The sequence below is a fragment of the Fusarium falciforme genome, chromosome 3, assembly GCF_026873545.1.
Source record: "Fusarium falciforme chromosome 3, complete sequence".
Taxonomy (NCBI): domain Eukaryota; kingdom Fungi; phylum Ascomycota; class Sordariomycetes; order Hypocreales; family Nectriaceae; genus Fusarium; species Fusarium falciforme.
The window spans coordinates 1,474,594-1,487,037 of record NC_070546.1 but is presented as its reverse complement, the minus strand read 5'-3'; the positions used below and the strand labels follow the sequence as shown (position 1 = coordinate 1,487,037).

Genomic DNA, 12,444 nt, shown 5'->3' with positions numbered 1-12,444 from the left:
TCTTTTGTTTCGGATGTTGTGCATGCGGTTGATGGTAACAGTCATGGATGGAAACTGGAACGTGAAGCTATGAAAGTGGAATTGATGCCCAATCACCTAGTTTTTCTCTCAAACCAGCACCAATAGTTGAACCTTTAATCTTTCACTATCAACACGAGCACAATGAATTATAATACCAAAAAAAAAACTATTGAAACAGGAACAAATTTCTCTTGCAACTGCCGCTTGAGATGTTGTCGACGCGGCTTGGTCCGGCCGGTAGGGTAAGGGTCTTTTAGACGCGGCCCGGCCGGCCGTGACGTAGTTGTGGCTAGTATTTCCTATTCAGACGCAACGCCTGTGCGAAAGCCTATCAGACACCGTAACTAAGCCTCATCCGCCTTGGTCAGCCACAGTCTGGGTCGAGGCCTCGGAGTTCACATCTGGATGTCTCGGTCCGGCAAAGCGTGATGGAAAAATTGATGGAAATGAAGGAATTCACCCATAGAGGAGGCATGCCAGCTGCGCCCGTGGCCCCCTCATTGCCTACCAATAATGGATGCCTTGAGAAGCACCCGAGATGCTGTTTCGCACTCTCGACCCCCGCAAACCTTGGCGTGGCTAGTGTACTCGCCAAGGCGCATCGCCTGTCACTGCCAGGCGCTTTGCTGGCAAAGTGTAAAGCTGGCACCGCTGAGTGGCCATGTACGAATACGTAATCACCCTGCGCAGCCACTGCCACTTGCCTTCCATTTCCATGCCTTGGGCCTTGGTTCCATTGCTCCCGTCGCCGCTCGCTCCCCAACCCGCCCGACAGCGCCCACCTACAGTATTCATCCTCTTGCTCCTGCACTATCACTTACGAGTCGCGTCCAGCGTCTTTTTTTATATCGCTCAGCTGAAGCTTCTTCTTGTAGGCGGCAGACTTTGCATATCTCGAACGCTGCTCTCTCATCTCCTGAAGCGCCCTCGCCTCCCTCAAATCCGCGCCCGAGCCGCATCCCAGATCGTGCTGGACATACGTCGTCTCTGGCCGGCTTCCCCGACCTCTCCAAACCCCGACACTACCTAACGCAGGTGGCCAGTCACCCCACGACCGCATCCGCCAGCCTCTCCTCTCCACAAACGTCTTTGGCCGTAATCGCCAATTCAAACCAAACACCGGAGTTTTTTTTTTTATTTGGGGTCTTCGACTGAACCTATCGCAAACGCCGCGTCGCCATCGTCGAGAGCGGGACTGAGCATCTCGTGACCTTGGGAGCTTATTGGGACCCTGGCATACCCCCTCCCTGCGCCTCCCTCCGTCGACTTCATCCACGGAGCGCATTGGAATTTTTGTCGCCGACATCGTCTTGCTTCAGGGCCTCTGACCGGAATACGCCCTCTGAGAGCTTCGCCGACTATTGAAGGAAACCTTGCGGCGACCGATCGATTGGCGCCCAGGACGCAACCCCCTACTTATCCCTACACCAATACCCCGACCGCAAATACCAAGACTCGCCCACCATGTCGAAGGTGATGCGAAGCGTCAAAAATGTGACCAAGGGTTACTCCAGCGCCCAGGTCAAGGTCAGAGAAGGTTCGCACTCTGGTCACTACTCCTGCGCCTCGGGACGCCCGCTGACGAGTTAAACAACAGCGACCAGCAATGACCCCTGGGGTCCGACTGGCACCCAGATGAGCGAAATCGCTCAGATGACCTACAACACGTACGTAGGCGTACCAAGACCTGGTCCAATTCTCCTTGTCGCAAAGCCCCGAGTACTGACTTGACATGGCGCGATTAGTTCCACAGAGTTCTACGAGATCATGGACATGATCGATAAGCGTTTGAACGACAAGGGAAAGAACTGGCGACACGTCCTCAAAGCTCTCAAGGTTCTTGATTACTGTCTGCACGAGGGCTCAGAGCTTGTCGTCACTTGGGCTCGCCAGAGCATTTACATTATAAAGACCCTGCGAGAGTTTCAATACGTTGATGAAGAGGGTCGCGATGTTGGACAGAACGGCAAGTGGATTGACTCAGTCGCATATGGCGGTCGCTAACGGTTGAAAAGTCCGAGTTGCTGCAAAGGAGTTGACTGCTCTAATTTTGGACGAGGATAGACTACGAGCCGAGCGAAGCGATCGGAGATCCTGGAAGTCGCGCGTTACCGGACTAGAGGAGTTCGCCCCCCAGCACGCCGAGCCCGCCGCCGCACATGGGAACCGGCGCCAGCGCGAGAGGCGGGTGGCGAATGATGAGGAAGATACCGAGTACCGCTTGGCTATCGAGGCCAGCAAGTATCAAGAGGAGGAAGACCGGAAAAAGCGAGAGAGCCGACAGCATGGGGTGGATGATGATGATGACCTGCAGAAGGCGATCAAGCTTAGCCAGGAGGAGGAGGAGAGGAGGCGCAAGGAGTTGGAAGAGAGCAATGCCCACTCTCTCTTCGATGATGATCCTGTTCCACAGCAGCAAACCAGCCAGCCACAGTACACTGGCTTCAACCAAGGATACCAGCAAGGAAACCCCGTCGACTTCTTCGCAAACCCCATCGATCAGAACCAACCCCAGAACACTGGCTACATGGCCAATGCCTATACCGGGTTCCCGCAGCAGGGACAGCCCACTGGCTTCCAGTCGAACCTCAACACCGGCTTCGGCCAGCCCATGAACATGGATCCTTATGGCCAGCAACAGGCCCAGCAACAGCAACAGCAACAGCAGCTGGCCTTCCAGCAGCCTCAGCCCACTGGCTTCAACCCCTACCTGCAACAGCAACCACAGCTGCCGCAACAGTCACTATCGTCACCAGCTTCCCCTGAGCCCACTCTTCAGCCCGGCAGCAACAATCCCTGGGCAACTCATAACAACCAGGCTCAAGCGCTGCAGCCCACTCCAACTGGATCCAACAACCCGTTTGCCCAGTTCAACCGTCCACAATCTGCCCGACCTAACCCCATTTCTTCCCTGGGCTCTCTCCCTGAGCAGAAGACCCTCAATACCTTTAGCAGCCAACCCCAGCTGCAACAGCAGAACAGCTTCCCCCAGGCACAACCGACATTCAACGCTCCTCAGAAGGAGATGAACGAGCACGAGACCCGACTCAACTCGCTGCTCGCTACTGGTGACGGTATGGACACCTTTGGCAACACAGGTAACCTCCGTATCCCCGCCCAGCACACAGCCCCCGGCACATTTGTCAACAGCGCTGGTGCGGGTGTGGCCCGAATCAACGCCGAGGCAACAGGAAACAACCCATTCCTTCGACAGCAGTTCACAGGCATGCCCACCGTCAACTACGGCGCCCAGATGCCTGCGGCTACTGGACCTGCGGGCTTGAACGGCCAGACCAACAACCCTTTCGCTGCCCACCCAGCACCGCAACAACAGCAGCAGAACCAAGACCTGATCCAATTCTAACCCCAGCTTTGAGATCTTGACTCACGTCCCTCCAACTCTGCCGGCCATCTCTGGCTGAGCGACTCCTCTATTTGATCATCCACCTTTTCTTTGTTACACCTTCACCTTCACACCTTCCGGACCCGATCCGATTCCCGTGTTTTGCGCAGGCGAAGTATGGTATTCCCCTGTTCACAGTACATTTTTGTGGCTTTCGACCAAAGTTGAGCTGGTATCTGGGAGGCCTAGTTGTCGGGAATAGGAAGCTATTGCGATGATGGACTATGGGGGATTTAGACAGCGCGCCTGACGCATTCAAAAACAATTCTTAGATCTCATTGAAATCTACTCCATACTCCGTTGCAATCCTTTGCGCCATTCCCTCCCTCCTCGTCCTTGTTTAAAGCCTAACAACTAGCTAGCCAAATGCTGGTAAAGACTGGACCAGCCACTTCGCCTGACCCAGCTGGTGTGTTGTTGGTCTTGTTTGAATTCGTCACATCCCAGGGTTATGTGGACGACTGTGAGATGAGTGCTTGTCCAAAGATGACCCTGACAGTGAATAGCCCTCGACCGTCGAAAGAAGGACCTCGAAAATTGAGGTCTTTGAAGCTTGACGCGGCGAGTGGGAGGCGCGTAAACCCTTCGACGATCTGGACGCTGGTTCAGGAACTGTGGCTCCTTGTCTGCCGTGGACTAGCATGTCCATGATATCCATGCCCTTGAAGGGCCCTCTTTAAATATGCGCTTACCCAGCCTCCTCCATCATCTGGATGAATTCCTCCAGGTTGACGCCGCCCTTGCCCTCGTGGTCCAGATGTTCAATCATGCTTTGGATCTCTTCGTCCGTCATTGTCCTCTCCTCTTTAATGTCCGAGGCCAAGCGCCGCATATCCTCAAAGGATATTATGCCGTCTCCATCGTAGTCAAACATGTTGAACACCTTTGTCGCTTCTTGTCGAGGATCTCGATTGGCTAATAACTTGGCGGCGCATAGCCTGAACTGGTCGAGATAGACGTAGAGACGGTTTACGGGACAGCTGTGAGGGTCCTGCCAGTCTGGAGGCACAGTGCCGTATGATTCTAGCTCTCTGAAGTAATCGGGCTTGGACATGTCGAACCCGAGAGCTGCTAGCGAGTGTCTAAACTCGTAGCTGTTGAGCCATCCCTTTTTTTTCATGTCCATGAGGTCAAACTAGTAGCGGCGGGTTGGATGTGAGCTAAGGCGTCTTGGTGCTTTCTGCAGCTGGATGGGCGCGACCTACGACTTCATCAATGTGCTCGCGATCCTCCTCGGGGATGGTGCTGTATTCTTCGTTGGATGAAACTTGAGGAGCCACCGGTTGTCGAGACTGAGGCGGGTGGATTGAGCCACCGCCGCCTATTGACCGCACGGGAAAGGCAGGGCGTGGTGTTGTGTGCGAATTCATTGTTATTGCTGTGAGACGCAGGTGGCTGGGGAGGAATTCCGAAAAAGGCGGCGCAGGTCGATGAAGAGGGCAATTGGAAAGATGACACCGCTAGAGGAGAGAGATACTGTCGAGATTCTGGTTTAGCTATGATCGCGGAACTCGATAATGGCGGAGCAGGTCGGCGCGAAGCGGTCGAGATCCAGGATGGGCGTGGCGCAAGGGTTGCTTCGTGGTGTTGTTGCTCGCAATGGCTATGGATCCATGAGCTGAGAGAAAGCTTGCGACGCGACCAACCAAAGACGCGCTCCTAGCTTCGCGCCCGGATGGCCGAGTCTGCCTTAGCAGCACAGCTAGGGGTGCAGGAAAAAAATAGGGTACCTACAGCAAACTGGCAACTCTAAAGTGTTGAACCCGAGAGAAAAGCGGACGAAAAAGGTTTAAAGGGAAAGTAAACGCATGAGCTTTCAAAAGGGCTTTCCAATTTTACAACATAATTTTCGAAATAATTAAACGCATTTGTCTAGAGATCGAATCTTTGCCGTAAAACAAATGCTCTGCGCATCTTCACCGGGTGTCTCAACTTGTACTGAGACTGCATGCCTGTGTACCTGCTGATCAAGTCACTCTCTAGGCATACCGCAGGCACCAGTGACTCAGCCTGCGAGTAGCCCAGCCGCCGCATTTAATTGGCCAATGTTAGTCAGCACAGTGGTCGAGGCCAATAAGGTACAAAGTTATTGTCTGAGGCAGCAACGCAGCAGCTGCCAACCTGCCTGAGCACAGAGGTCCGCCCCAAAAAAAAGCTGGCTGGACTGACGGCCGAGAGAGACTGACCTCACCACCAACTCATTCATCGCCACGAGCTCGAGGTGTATAAGGGCGCCCATCTGTTCTGGTCCGCTCTTTCTCTCACTGCTCTTTCGATCATCCCCTCCTTTCCCGTTTCCTTGTTTTCCCCCTTCCTTCGTGACACACGCAGCCCTTGCTGCGGCCTCTGGCGCTCGCCCGGAAGCGCTTTTTCCACAGCTGCACTCTCCCCTGTTCCTTTTTTCTGCAGTGGTGGTGCAACACAACAGCGCGTTTTCGCAGCTCTCAGTCTTGATAAGCTCGGCGCCATCTCACCATCGCGAGACTATCCATCGTCGTTTCATCTCCGACGATCAGTTTTGCGACTACACGCGCGATTCGCATCAATTCGCCCATCGATTTCGCATCGCGAGCTATCCACAGTAACGACAACAGCGCGACAGCTGCTGCAAGCTCGCCGCGAGAAGTACACACCATCCTCTCCCGAGCCGCGTCGATAGCGTGACCGACATCATGTCTTTCGGCGGCGGTTTCGGTGGCTTCGGCCAAAATAACAACAACACGAACCAGTCGTCAGGCTTTGGCGGCTTCGGAGCCAATAATACTACCAACACCTCAGGTAAGCAACACGCCTTTTCAACCACCCGGTGGATGATGATGATGGCGGCGGTGCTGATTGGAATCGCCCGAAAGGCTTCGGGACGAACAACACTGGCGGCGGTTTTGGCCAAACGAACACGTCCGGTGGCCTCTTTGGGGGCAACAACAACGCCTCGAGCGGCTTCGGCTCATCGACCGGTACGCAGAATCTGCTTCGACGCGCCGCTGCCATCTACGATTGAGAGAGGAAACGGAGCGGCGATCAGCGATCTTCGACACAAACATACTGACGATTCTTAGGCGGATTCGGATCCAACACGACTGGCGGCTTCGGCAGCAAGCCTGCCACCACCTTTGGTTCCACTGGCAACACTGGCACCGGCCTCTTTGGATCCTCCAATACCACGACCAATACCGGAACTGGCTTTGGAGGATTTGGCAACACGACCAACAATACCTCGACGTTTGGGAGCACCAACACTGGAGGTGGTATGTTTGGAAACAATAATGCCAACAAGACTGGTTTCGGGACCACGTCCAACACCGGCGGTTCGCTCTTTGGCGGTGGAAACACCAACACCACTGGAACCGGATTTGGTGGGGGATTCGGCACTTCCAACACCAACACCCTCAGCGGCGGCGTCGGTGACCCTCCAGGCACTGCTATAACCCCTTTCCAGGCCCACACCGAGAAGGAACCAAACACCACCTCGACCAACTCGTTCCAGAACGTTCTCTTCCAGGACCCTTACAAGAAGTGGTCGGCCGAAGAGCTTCGACTTGCAGACTATGTTCAGGGACGGCGGCATGGCAATGCCAGCGGCGGCGGTGCGTTTGGCGTGAGCTCGGGTTTTGGTGGAGGTTTTGGCACTAACACAAATACTACCACGACATCAGGCTTCGGAACGAACACGAACACAACTGGCGGTCTCTTCGGAGGAGGAAACACCGCCAACAACACCACAACCACAGGCTTCGGCTCTACGGGCTTCGGCTCTACAGCCACTACCAACAACACCACCGGTGGAGGCTTGTTCGGCAACAACGCCAACAAGCCTGCAGGTGGTCTGTTTGGTAGCAGCACAACGAACACCGGTGGTGGCCTCTTCGGAGGAGGAAACACCAATACCAACACCAGCGGCTTCGGCGCGACGAACAACACCGGAACGGGCTTCGGCCAAACCAACACAAACACCGGTGGTGGTCTCTTCGGAGGTGCCCAGAACAAGCCTGCTGGTACTGGGTTTAGCTTCGGCAACACCAATAACACGACCACTACAAGTGGTTTTGGAAACACCACGAACAGCGCCTTTGGAGCAACCAACACCAACACCAACACTGGCGGTGGCCTCTTTGGCAACAATACCAACACCAACCAGACTTCAAGCCTCTTCGGTGGTAACAACAACAACCAGCAGACGAACACTGGAACTGGACTGTTTGGTCAAAACAATGCCAACAACAACACTGGTGGAGGCTTGTTCGGCAACAACGCCAACAAGCCTGCAGGCGGCCTGTTTGGCAATACCACTCAGACCAACACTACTGGCGGCGGTCTTTTCGGTGGAGGAAACACCAATACCAACACCACGGGTTTTGGCGCCACGAACAACGCTGCCGGTGGCGGTCTGTTCGGAAACAAGCCTGCCACTGGGGGCTCTCTCTTCGGGGGCAACAACACTGCTCAGACAAACACTGGCGGTACTGGCCTCTTTGGTGGTCTCGGCTCCAACAACACGAACCAGGCGACGACTGGCAGCTCTCTCTTTGGAAACACAAACCAACAGCAGAAGCCCAATGTGTTCGGTGGCACCAACAACGTCACTGGATCTAGCTTGTTTGGCGGTCAAAACGCAAACCAAGGCTCGTCTCTCTTTGGCGCGAGCACCAACCAGCAGCAGCAGGTGAACGGCTCTTCGCTGCTTGGCAACAGTCAATCAGCCAATGCTCCCCAGGGACTCACGGCGAACATTAATGATGTCTCGGCGTTTGGCTCCCCTGGTTTGTTTGCTGGCTTGGGCGGCAACGAGGTCCAAAACCCCGGCCCTCTTGCTACTCCTCTCAACGGAAGCTCTAAGCCTAGGAGAAGTTCGATCTTGCCCATGTACAAGCTGGCGCCTGCATCCGCATCCCGCTATGCCACTCCCCAGAAGAGGGGCTTTGGTTTTTCGTACAGCACCTACGGCACTCCCTCAGGCAGCCCTGCTAGTAGCATCTCGAGCACGCCCGGAAACGGAAACCTCGGCCACAGCTTGCTGGGCTCTAGCCGTAATGGTGGATTGAGCAGGAGCATGTCAACCAACAACCTCCGTCGCAGCTTCAACACTGAGGACAGTATCCTTGCTCCTGGAGCGTTTTCTAATGGATCTCAGCCTCGGTGGTACGGCAGCACTGGCTCCAAGAAGCTTGTCATCAACAGAGATATTAGAAGTGATCTGTTCTCGACTCCGCAGAAGGACAAGTCATCTGACGCTGGCACCGGATCCCGCAAGCTTTCGAAACGCGTGAGCTTCGACACAAGCAACGTCGATGCCGAGGACAGTACTCCTGTTCGTGGTGCTCTTCCCGCTCCCGAGGATGTCGGCAGCCCCTCCAACGAGGAGACTCCCCGCCAGACTCGTCCGACTAACGGTTCAAACGGCTCCAAGACTCCTGAGATGGAGGAGGTTAAGGGCAAGGAGCTTGCCATCGTCCATGAAGAAGACAACGCGGCCACCCCGGAAGCTGCTTCGGCTAACAACTTCGATAATGCTCCCGGCCAATACTGGATGCAACCCCCCAAGGAGGATCTCGAAAAGATGAACCGTATGCAGCGACAAAAGGTTGACGGCTTCACTGTTGGACGTGACAATGTTGGATACGTCTCTTTCAAGGTCCCCGTTGACATCAGCAACATTGATCTTGACGACATTTGCGGTGGCTTGATTGTTCTTCAACCCCGATCAGCCACTGTCTATCCTGTGGCAGCCAAGAAGCCACCTGTTGGAAAGGGTCTCAACGTGCCCGCGCGAATTGCCCTGGAACAGTCCTGGCCTCGTGGAGCTCGCGACAAGAGAATCTCCAACGACCCCAAGCGATTCAACAAGCACGTCGAGCGTCTTAAGCGAATCGAGAACACGACCTTCGAGAGCTACGACCAGGATACGGGCATCTGGGTCTTCTCGGTTGAGCACTTTACCACCTACGGCCTCGATGATGATGACTCGGATGATGAGGAAGATGTCACCCAGCAAGAGCCTGTGGCCCCTCAAGAAATGGCTCTTGATACCACTGGCAGCACTCCAATGGAAGACGACACGTTTGAATTTCGGATGCACCGAGGCGTGCCCGGTGGCTTTGACGAGCAGGCGCAGATGTATGAAGGTGATTTCTCTGGCCAGCAGTCTTTTTTAGGGGTTAGCTCCGCGGATTCCGCGCCCAACGATGTCAGGCTGTCACTCGATGACGAGTACGCCGAAGACGTGGGTGAGGAATATGACGTGTCCGAGGATGAAGACATGGCGAGGTCTTCCCTTGAACACCATCTTGCCGCGGAGCATGACGATGCCTCGTCCGAGGATGCCCAGGAAGCCGTCAAGGCCACTCCTGGAGGTATCCTCAGAGCTAGAATGCGAGCTGTGAAGGACTCTGCTGGTCCTGTGCAGCTCGAGGTTGCAGATGGAGATGACTGGATGGAGATGTTGAGGAAGACTGTCAGCCCTGTCAAACGAGATCGACAGCTTCTCAGGGAGCTGAACGAATCCCCTTCGAGACAGACCGGTGTGCTGATCGACCTTGATAAGAGCGGGAACGACACATTGCGGAAGTCGTCGATCTGGAGGAAGAGCACAGCCAAGAATGACAGGATGGATAATTTTGCTGCCAGTACTATTGGCATGGACAAGGGACGTGGTTTTGCGACGAGTATCGACCTCATGAACTCTCTGTTCGAGAAGCCCAAGCCAGCACCCAAGAATCTTCGAGCCTCTATTCCTGGCAAAGGCTTCCCCAAGGTCGGTTCCCTAGCAGTTGCCTGAATGGCCCCAGATTGAAACACGCTGGAGGTTTATGTAACTATGACTTATATATGAATTGATGCTAAGATTGGATAATTAGTGGCCCTACGAGCGACAAGACAAGAATTTGACTATTGATCATGACGAAAAGGTCTTCCACGACGCAGGTCGGCCGACTTGGGGACCCGATGAGACACTCGTTGTTCCTCGACCATTTGACCCCGAGAGCGGTCGACGGTCGATTCTTCGGACCTCGGACCTCCTTTCATTCAAGCGTTCTACGATTCAGACGGAAACGCAGGAGCTTCGATTGGCCACCTTCTCTTCAGATGTCAGTTTCCCCCAAAACAAGCTTTCGTGTGATCCTACTGACCGGCATATGCAGTCCTCCAAGAGGTATCTCAACAGCCAGGATAAGCTGACCGAGATCCGAGTGGTTGACGATATTCCCGTAGCCTCACTGAAGGCAGCTAGTCTGAAGGATGTTTTCCATCAACAGGACATGAATGACCCGTCTAGTATGCAGGAGAAGCATGTCTGGGACCTGGCGAGCATTCTCTTTGACGACCTGGAACCCCATCCTACCCAGCCCGAACACCTGATCCGAAGGGCTGAGCTGTCTCATTTTTGGACCGACCTGGTTGATCAAGCTTCATCAACAACCATTGGCCTTGCAGGTTCGAGTGAAGAGAAGGCTGTCGCTTGCCTTGCCGGTCATCGGGTTACTGAGGCTTGCAAGCACCTTCTCGATGGCAAGAACTTCCGCCTTGCCACCCTCGTCCCCCTTATTGGCACCAATGATGCTGCCAAGAAGGATATGAGGGAACAGCTCAAGGCCTGGCACGACTCAAAGATGCTCTCAGAGTTCTCTGAATCGATCCGGACCATCTATGAGCTCCTGAGTGGCAACGCGTGTGTCTGCGAAGGCATGAAGGGAGTTCCTGTTGAGGACCGACTGGACTCGTTTGTCATTTCCAAGAAGTTTGGTCTGGACTGGAAGCAATCCTTTGGTCTCCGACTGTGGTATGGAATCGCGCAGTTTGACGACCTGGCGGCCGCAGTCCAAGGGTTCAAGAATGATGTGGACCAGGAGAAGGAGTATCTGCCACTCCCATGGTACATCGACCAGGGCATCAAGCCACTGTGGGATGATGTGGACTCTGACCGCAGACAAGATCTCCTCTGGGGTCTCTTGCAGCTGTACGCAAACGATGCTTCTGACCTGGAGGCTATCTTGCGGCCCGAAAACTCGCAACTCTCACCTCTTGACATGCGGCTGACATGGCAGCTGGGTCTTGCACTGGTGTCGACTGGCAAGGTCTCGTTTGGGGAGAGGGCCACTGAGAAGGCCGACGCTGCTACCATCGCCTATGCATCACAACTCACCAGTGCTGGCGAGTGGCTTGAAGCCGTGTTCGTGCTGCTCCACCTGAGCAACTCGGTTGCCCGAAAGATGGCCATCCAAGAACACCTAGCCCGACACGCCGGTTCGATTGGGGATGAGACAAGCACGGCATTTGGAGTTCTGGTCGAGAAATTCTGCATTCCCTCGTCGTGGATCTGGGAGGCTCTGGCTCTGTACATGCGAAGCGTGAAGAAGGATGCGTATGCTGAAGTCCAGTGCCTTCTGCGCGCTGGCTCTTTTGTCGAGGCTCACCGGGTGCTGGTCAAGGAGGTTGCGCCTTTGGCGATTGTGGAGCGCGAGTATGACAACCTGTCAGCTCTCATCTCTCAGTTTGAGGGCCGGCACATGGCTATTTCGAACTGGTCATTGGGTGGAGAGATTTATAACCTCTTCTTGACGCTGATTCAGCACCGAAGCAAGGGCGAGACGCCACCAGCTATTGTGTTGGAGAAACTTCTTGCTGGGTTGCATGCGATGGACGAGGATGTGGCAGATTCAGAGGTTTTGCGGTACGCTGCTGTGTCGGATATGGCAGATGAGACTGCCAAGGAGATTTTGAAGGCTACAAAGAAAAAACAGGTATGTCAAGAAGATGTGATGCCTCGTCATGGATCAGTACTCACAGACTTTCAGGACATGGAACTTCGGGCCAAGATTCTCAACTTGCCCCTGACACAGGACCGCCTACTGGCATACTCAGTGGACCTGGGCATGGATCGTTATCGGGAGGTGATGTCTCATTAAGAAGGAGTGCATTGTGGGAGTGGCTGTATAGGCATGTTGCCGCATTCGGGGATTATACGATTGCGTTTTGGTAATGTTTTATTGAAGAAGCCGAGGGCCTTGAAGGATGAGGCCGGG

General features: G+C 54.6%; 3 protein-coding genes across 3 annotated transcripts; 2 read left to right on the top strand and 1 right to left on the bottom strand.

Moving 5' to 3' along the window:
- Positions 1 to 1,485: 1,485 nt before the first annotated feature.
- Positions 1,486 to 3,385, top strand: NCS54_00379300 (ENTH domain-containing protein; the record flags this gene model as incomplete). The annotated part of the gene is made up of 4 exons (XM_053149350.1): positions 1,486 to 1,558; positions 1,619 to 1,688; positions 1,767 to 1,987; positions 2,037 to 3,385. 4 exons carry the CDS (start codon positions 1,486 to 1,488, stop codon positions 3,383 to 3,385), a joined length of 1,713 nt encoding a protein of 570 aa, XP_053005325.1.
- Positions 3,386 to 4,112: 727 nt separating this feature from the next.
- On the bottom strand, positions 4,113 to 4,794 carry NCS54_00379200 (Hypothetical protein; the record flags this gene model as incomplete). Its single annotated transcript, XM_053149349.1, has 2 exons — positions 4,113 to 4,559; positions 4,630 to 4,794. The coding sequence occupies 2 exons, from the start codon at positions 4,792 to 4,794 to the stop codon at positions 4,113 to 4,115; spliced, it is 612 nt and encodes a 203-aa protein (XP_053005324.1).
- A 1,302-nt stretch (positions 4,795 to 6,096) lies between these two features.
- Positions 6,097 to 12,327, top strand: NCS54_00379100 (Peptidase S59 domain-containing protein; the record flags this gene model as incomplete). The annotated part of the gene is made up of 6 exons (XM_053149348.1): positions 6,097 to 6,202; positions 6,277 to 6,381; positions 6,484 to 10,175; positions 10,279 to 10,509; positions 10,564 to 12,162; positions 12,217 to 12,327. 6 exons carry the CDS (start codon positions 6,097 to 6,099, stop codon positions 12,325 to 12,327), a joined length of 5,844 nt encoding a protein of 1,947 aa, XP_053005323.1.
- Between the last annotated feature and the right edge of the window lie 117 nt (positions 12,328 to 12,444).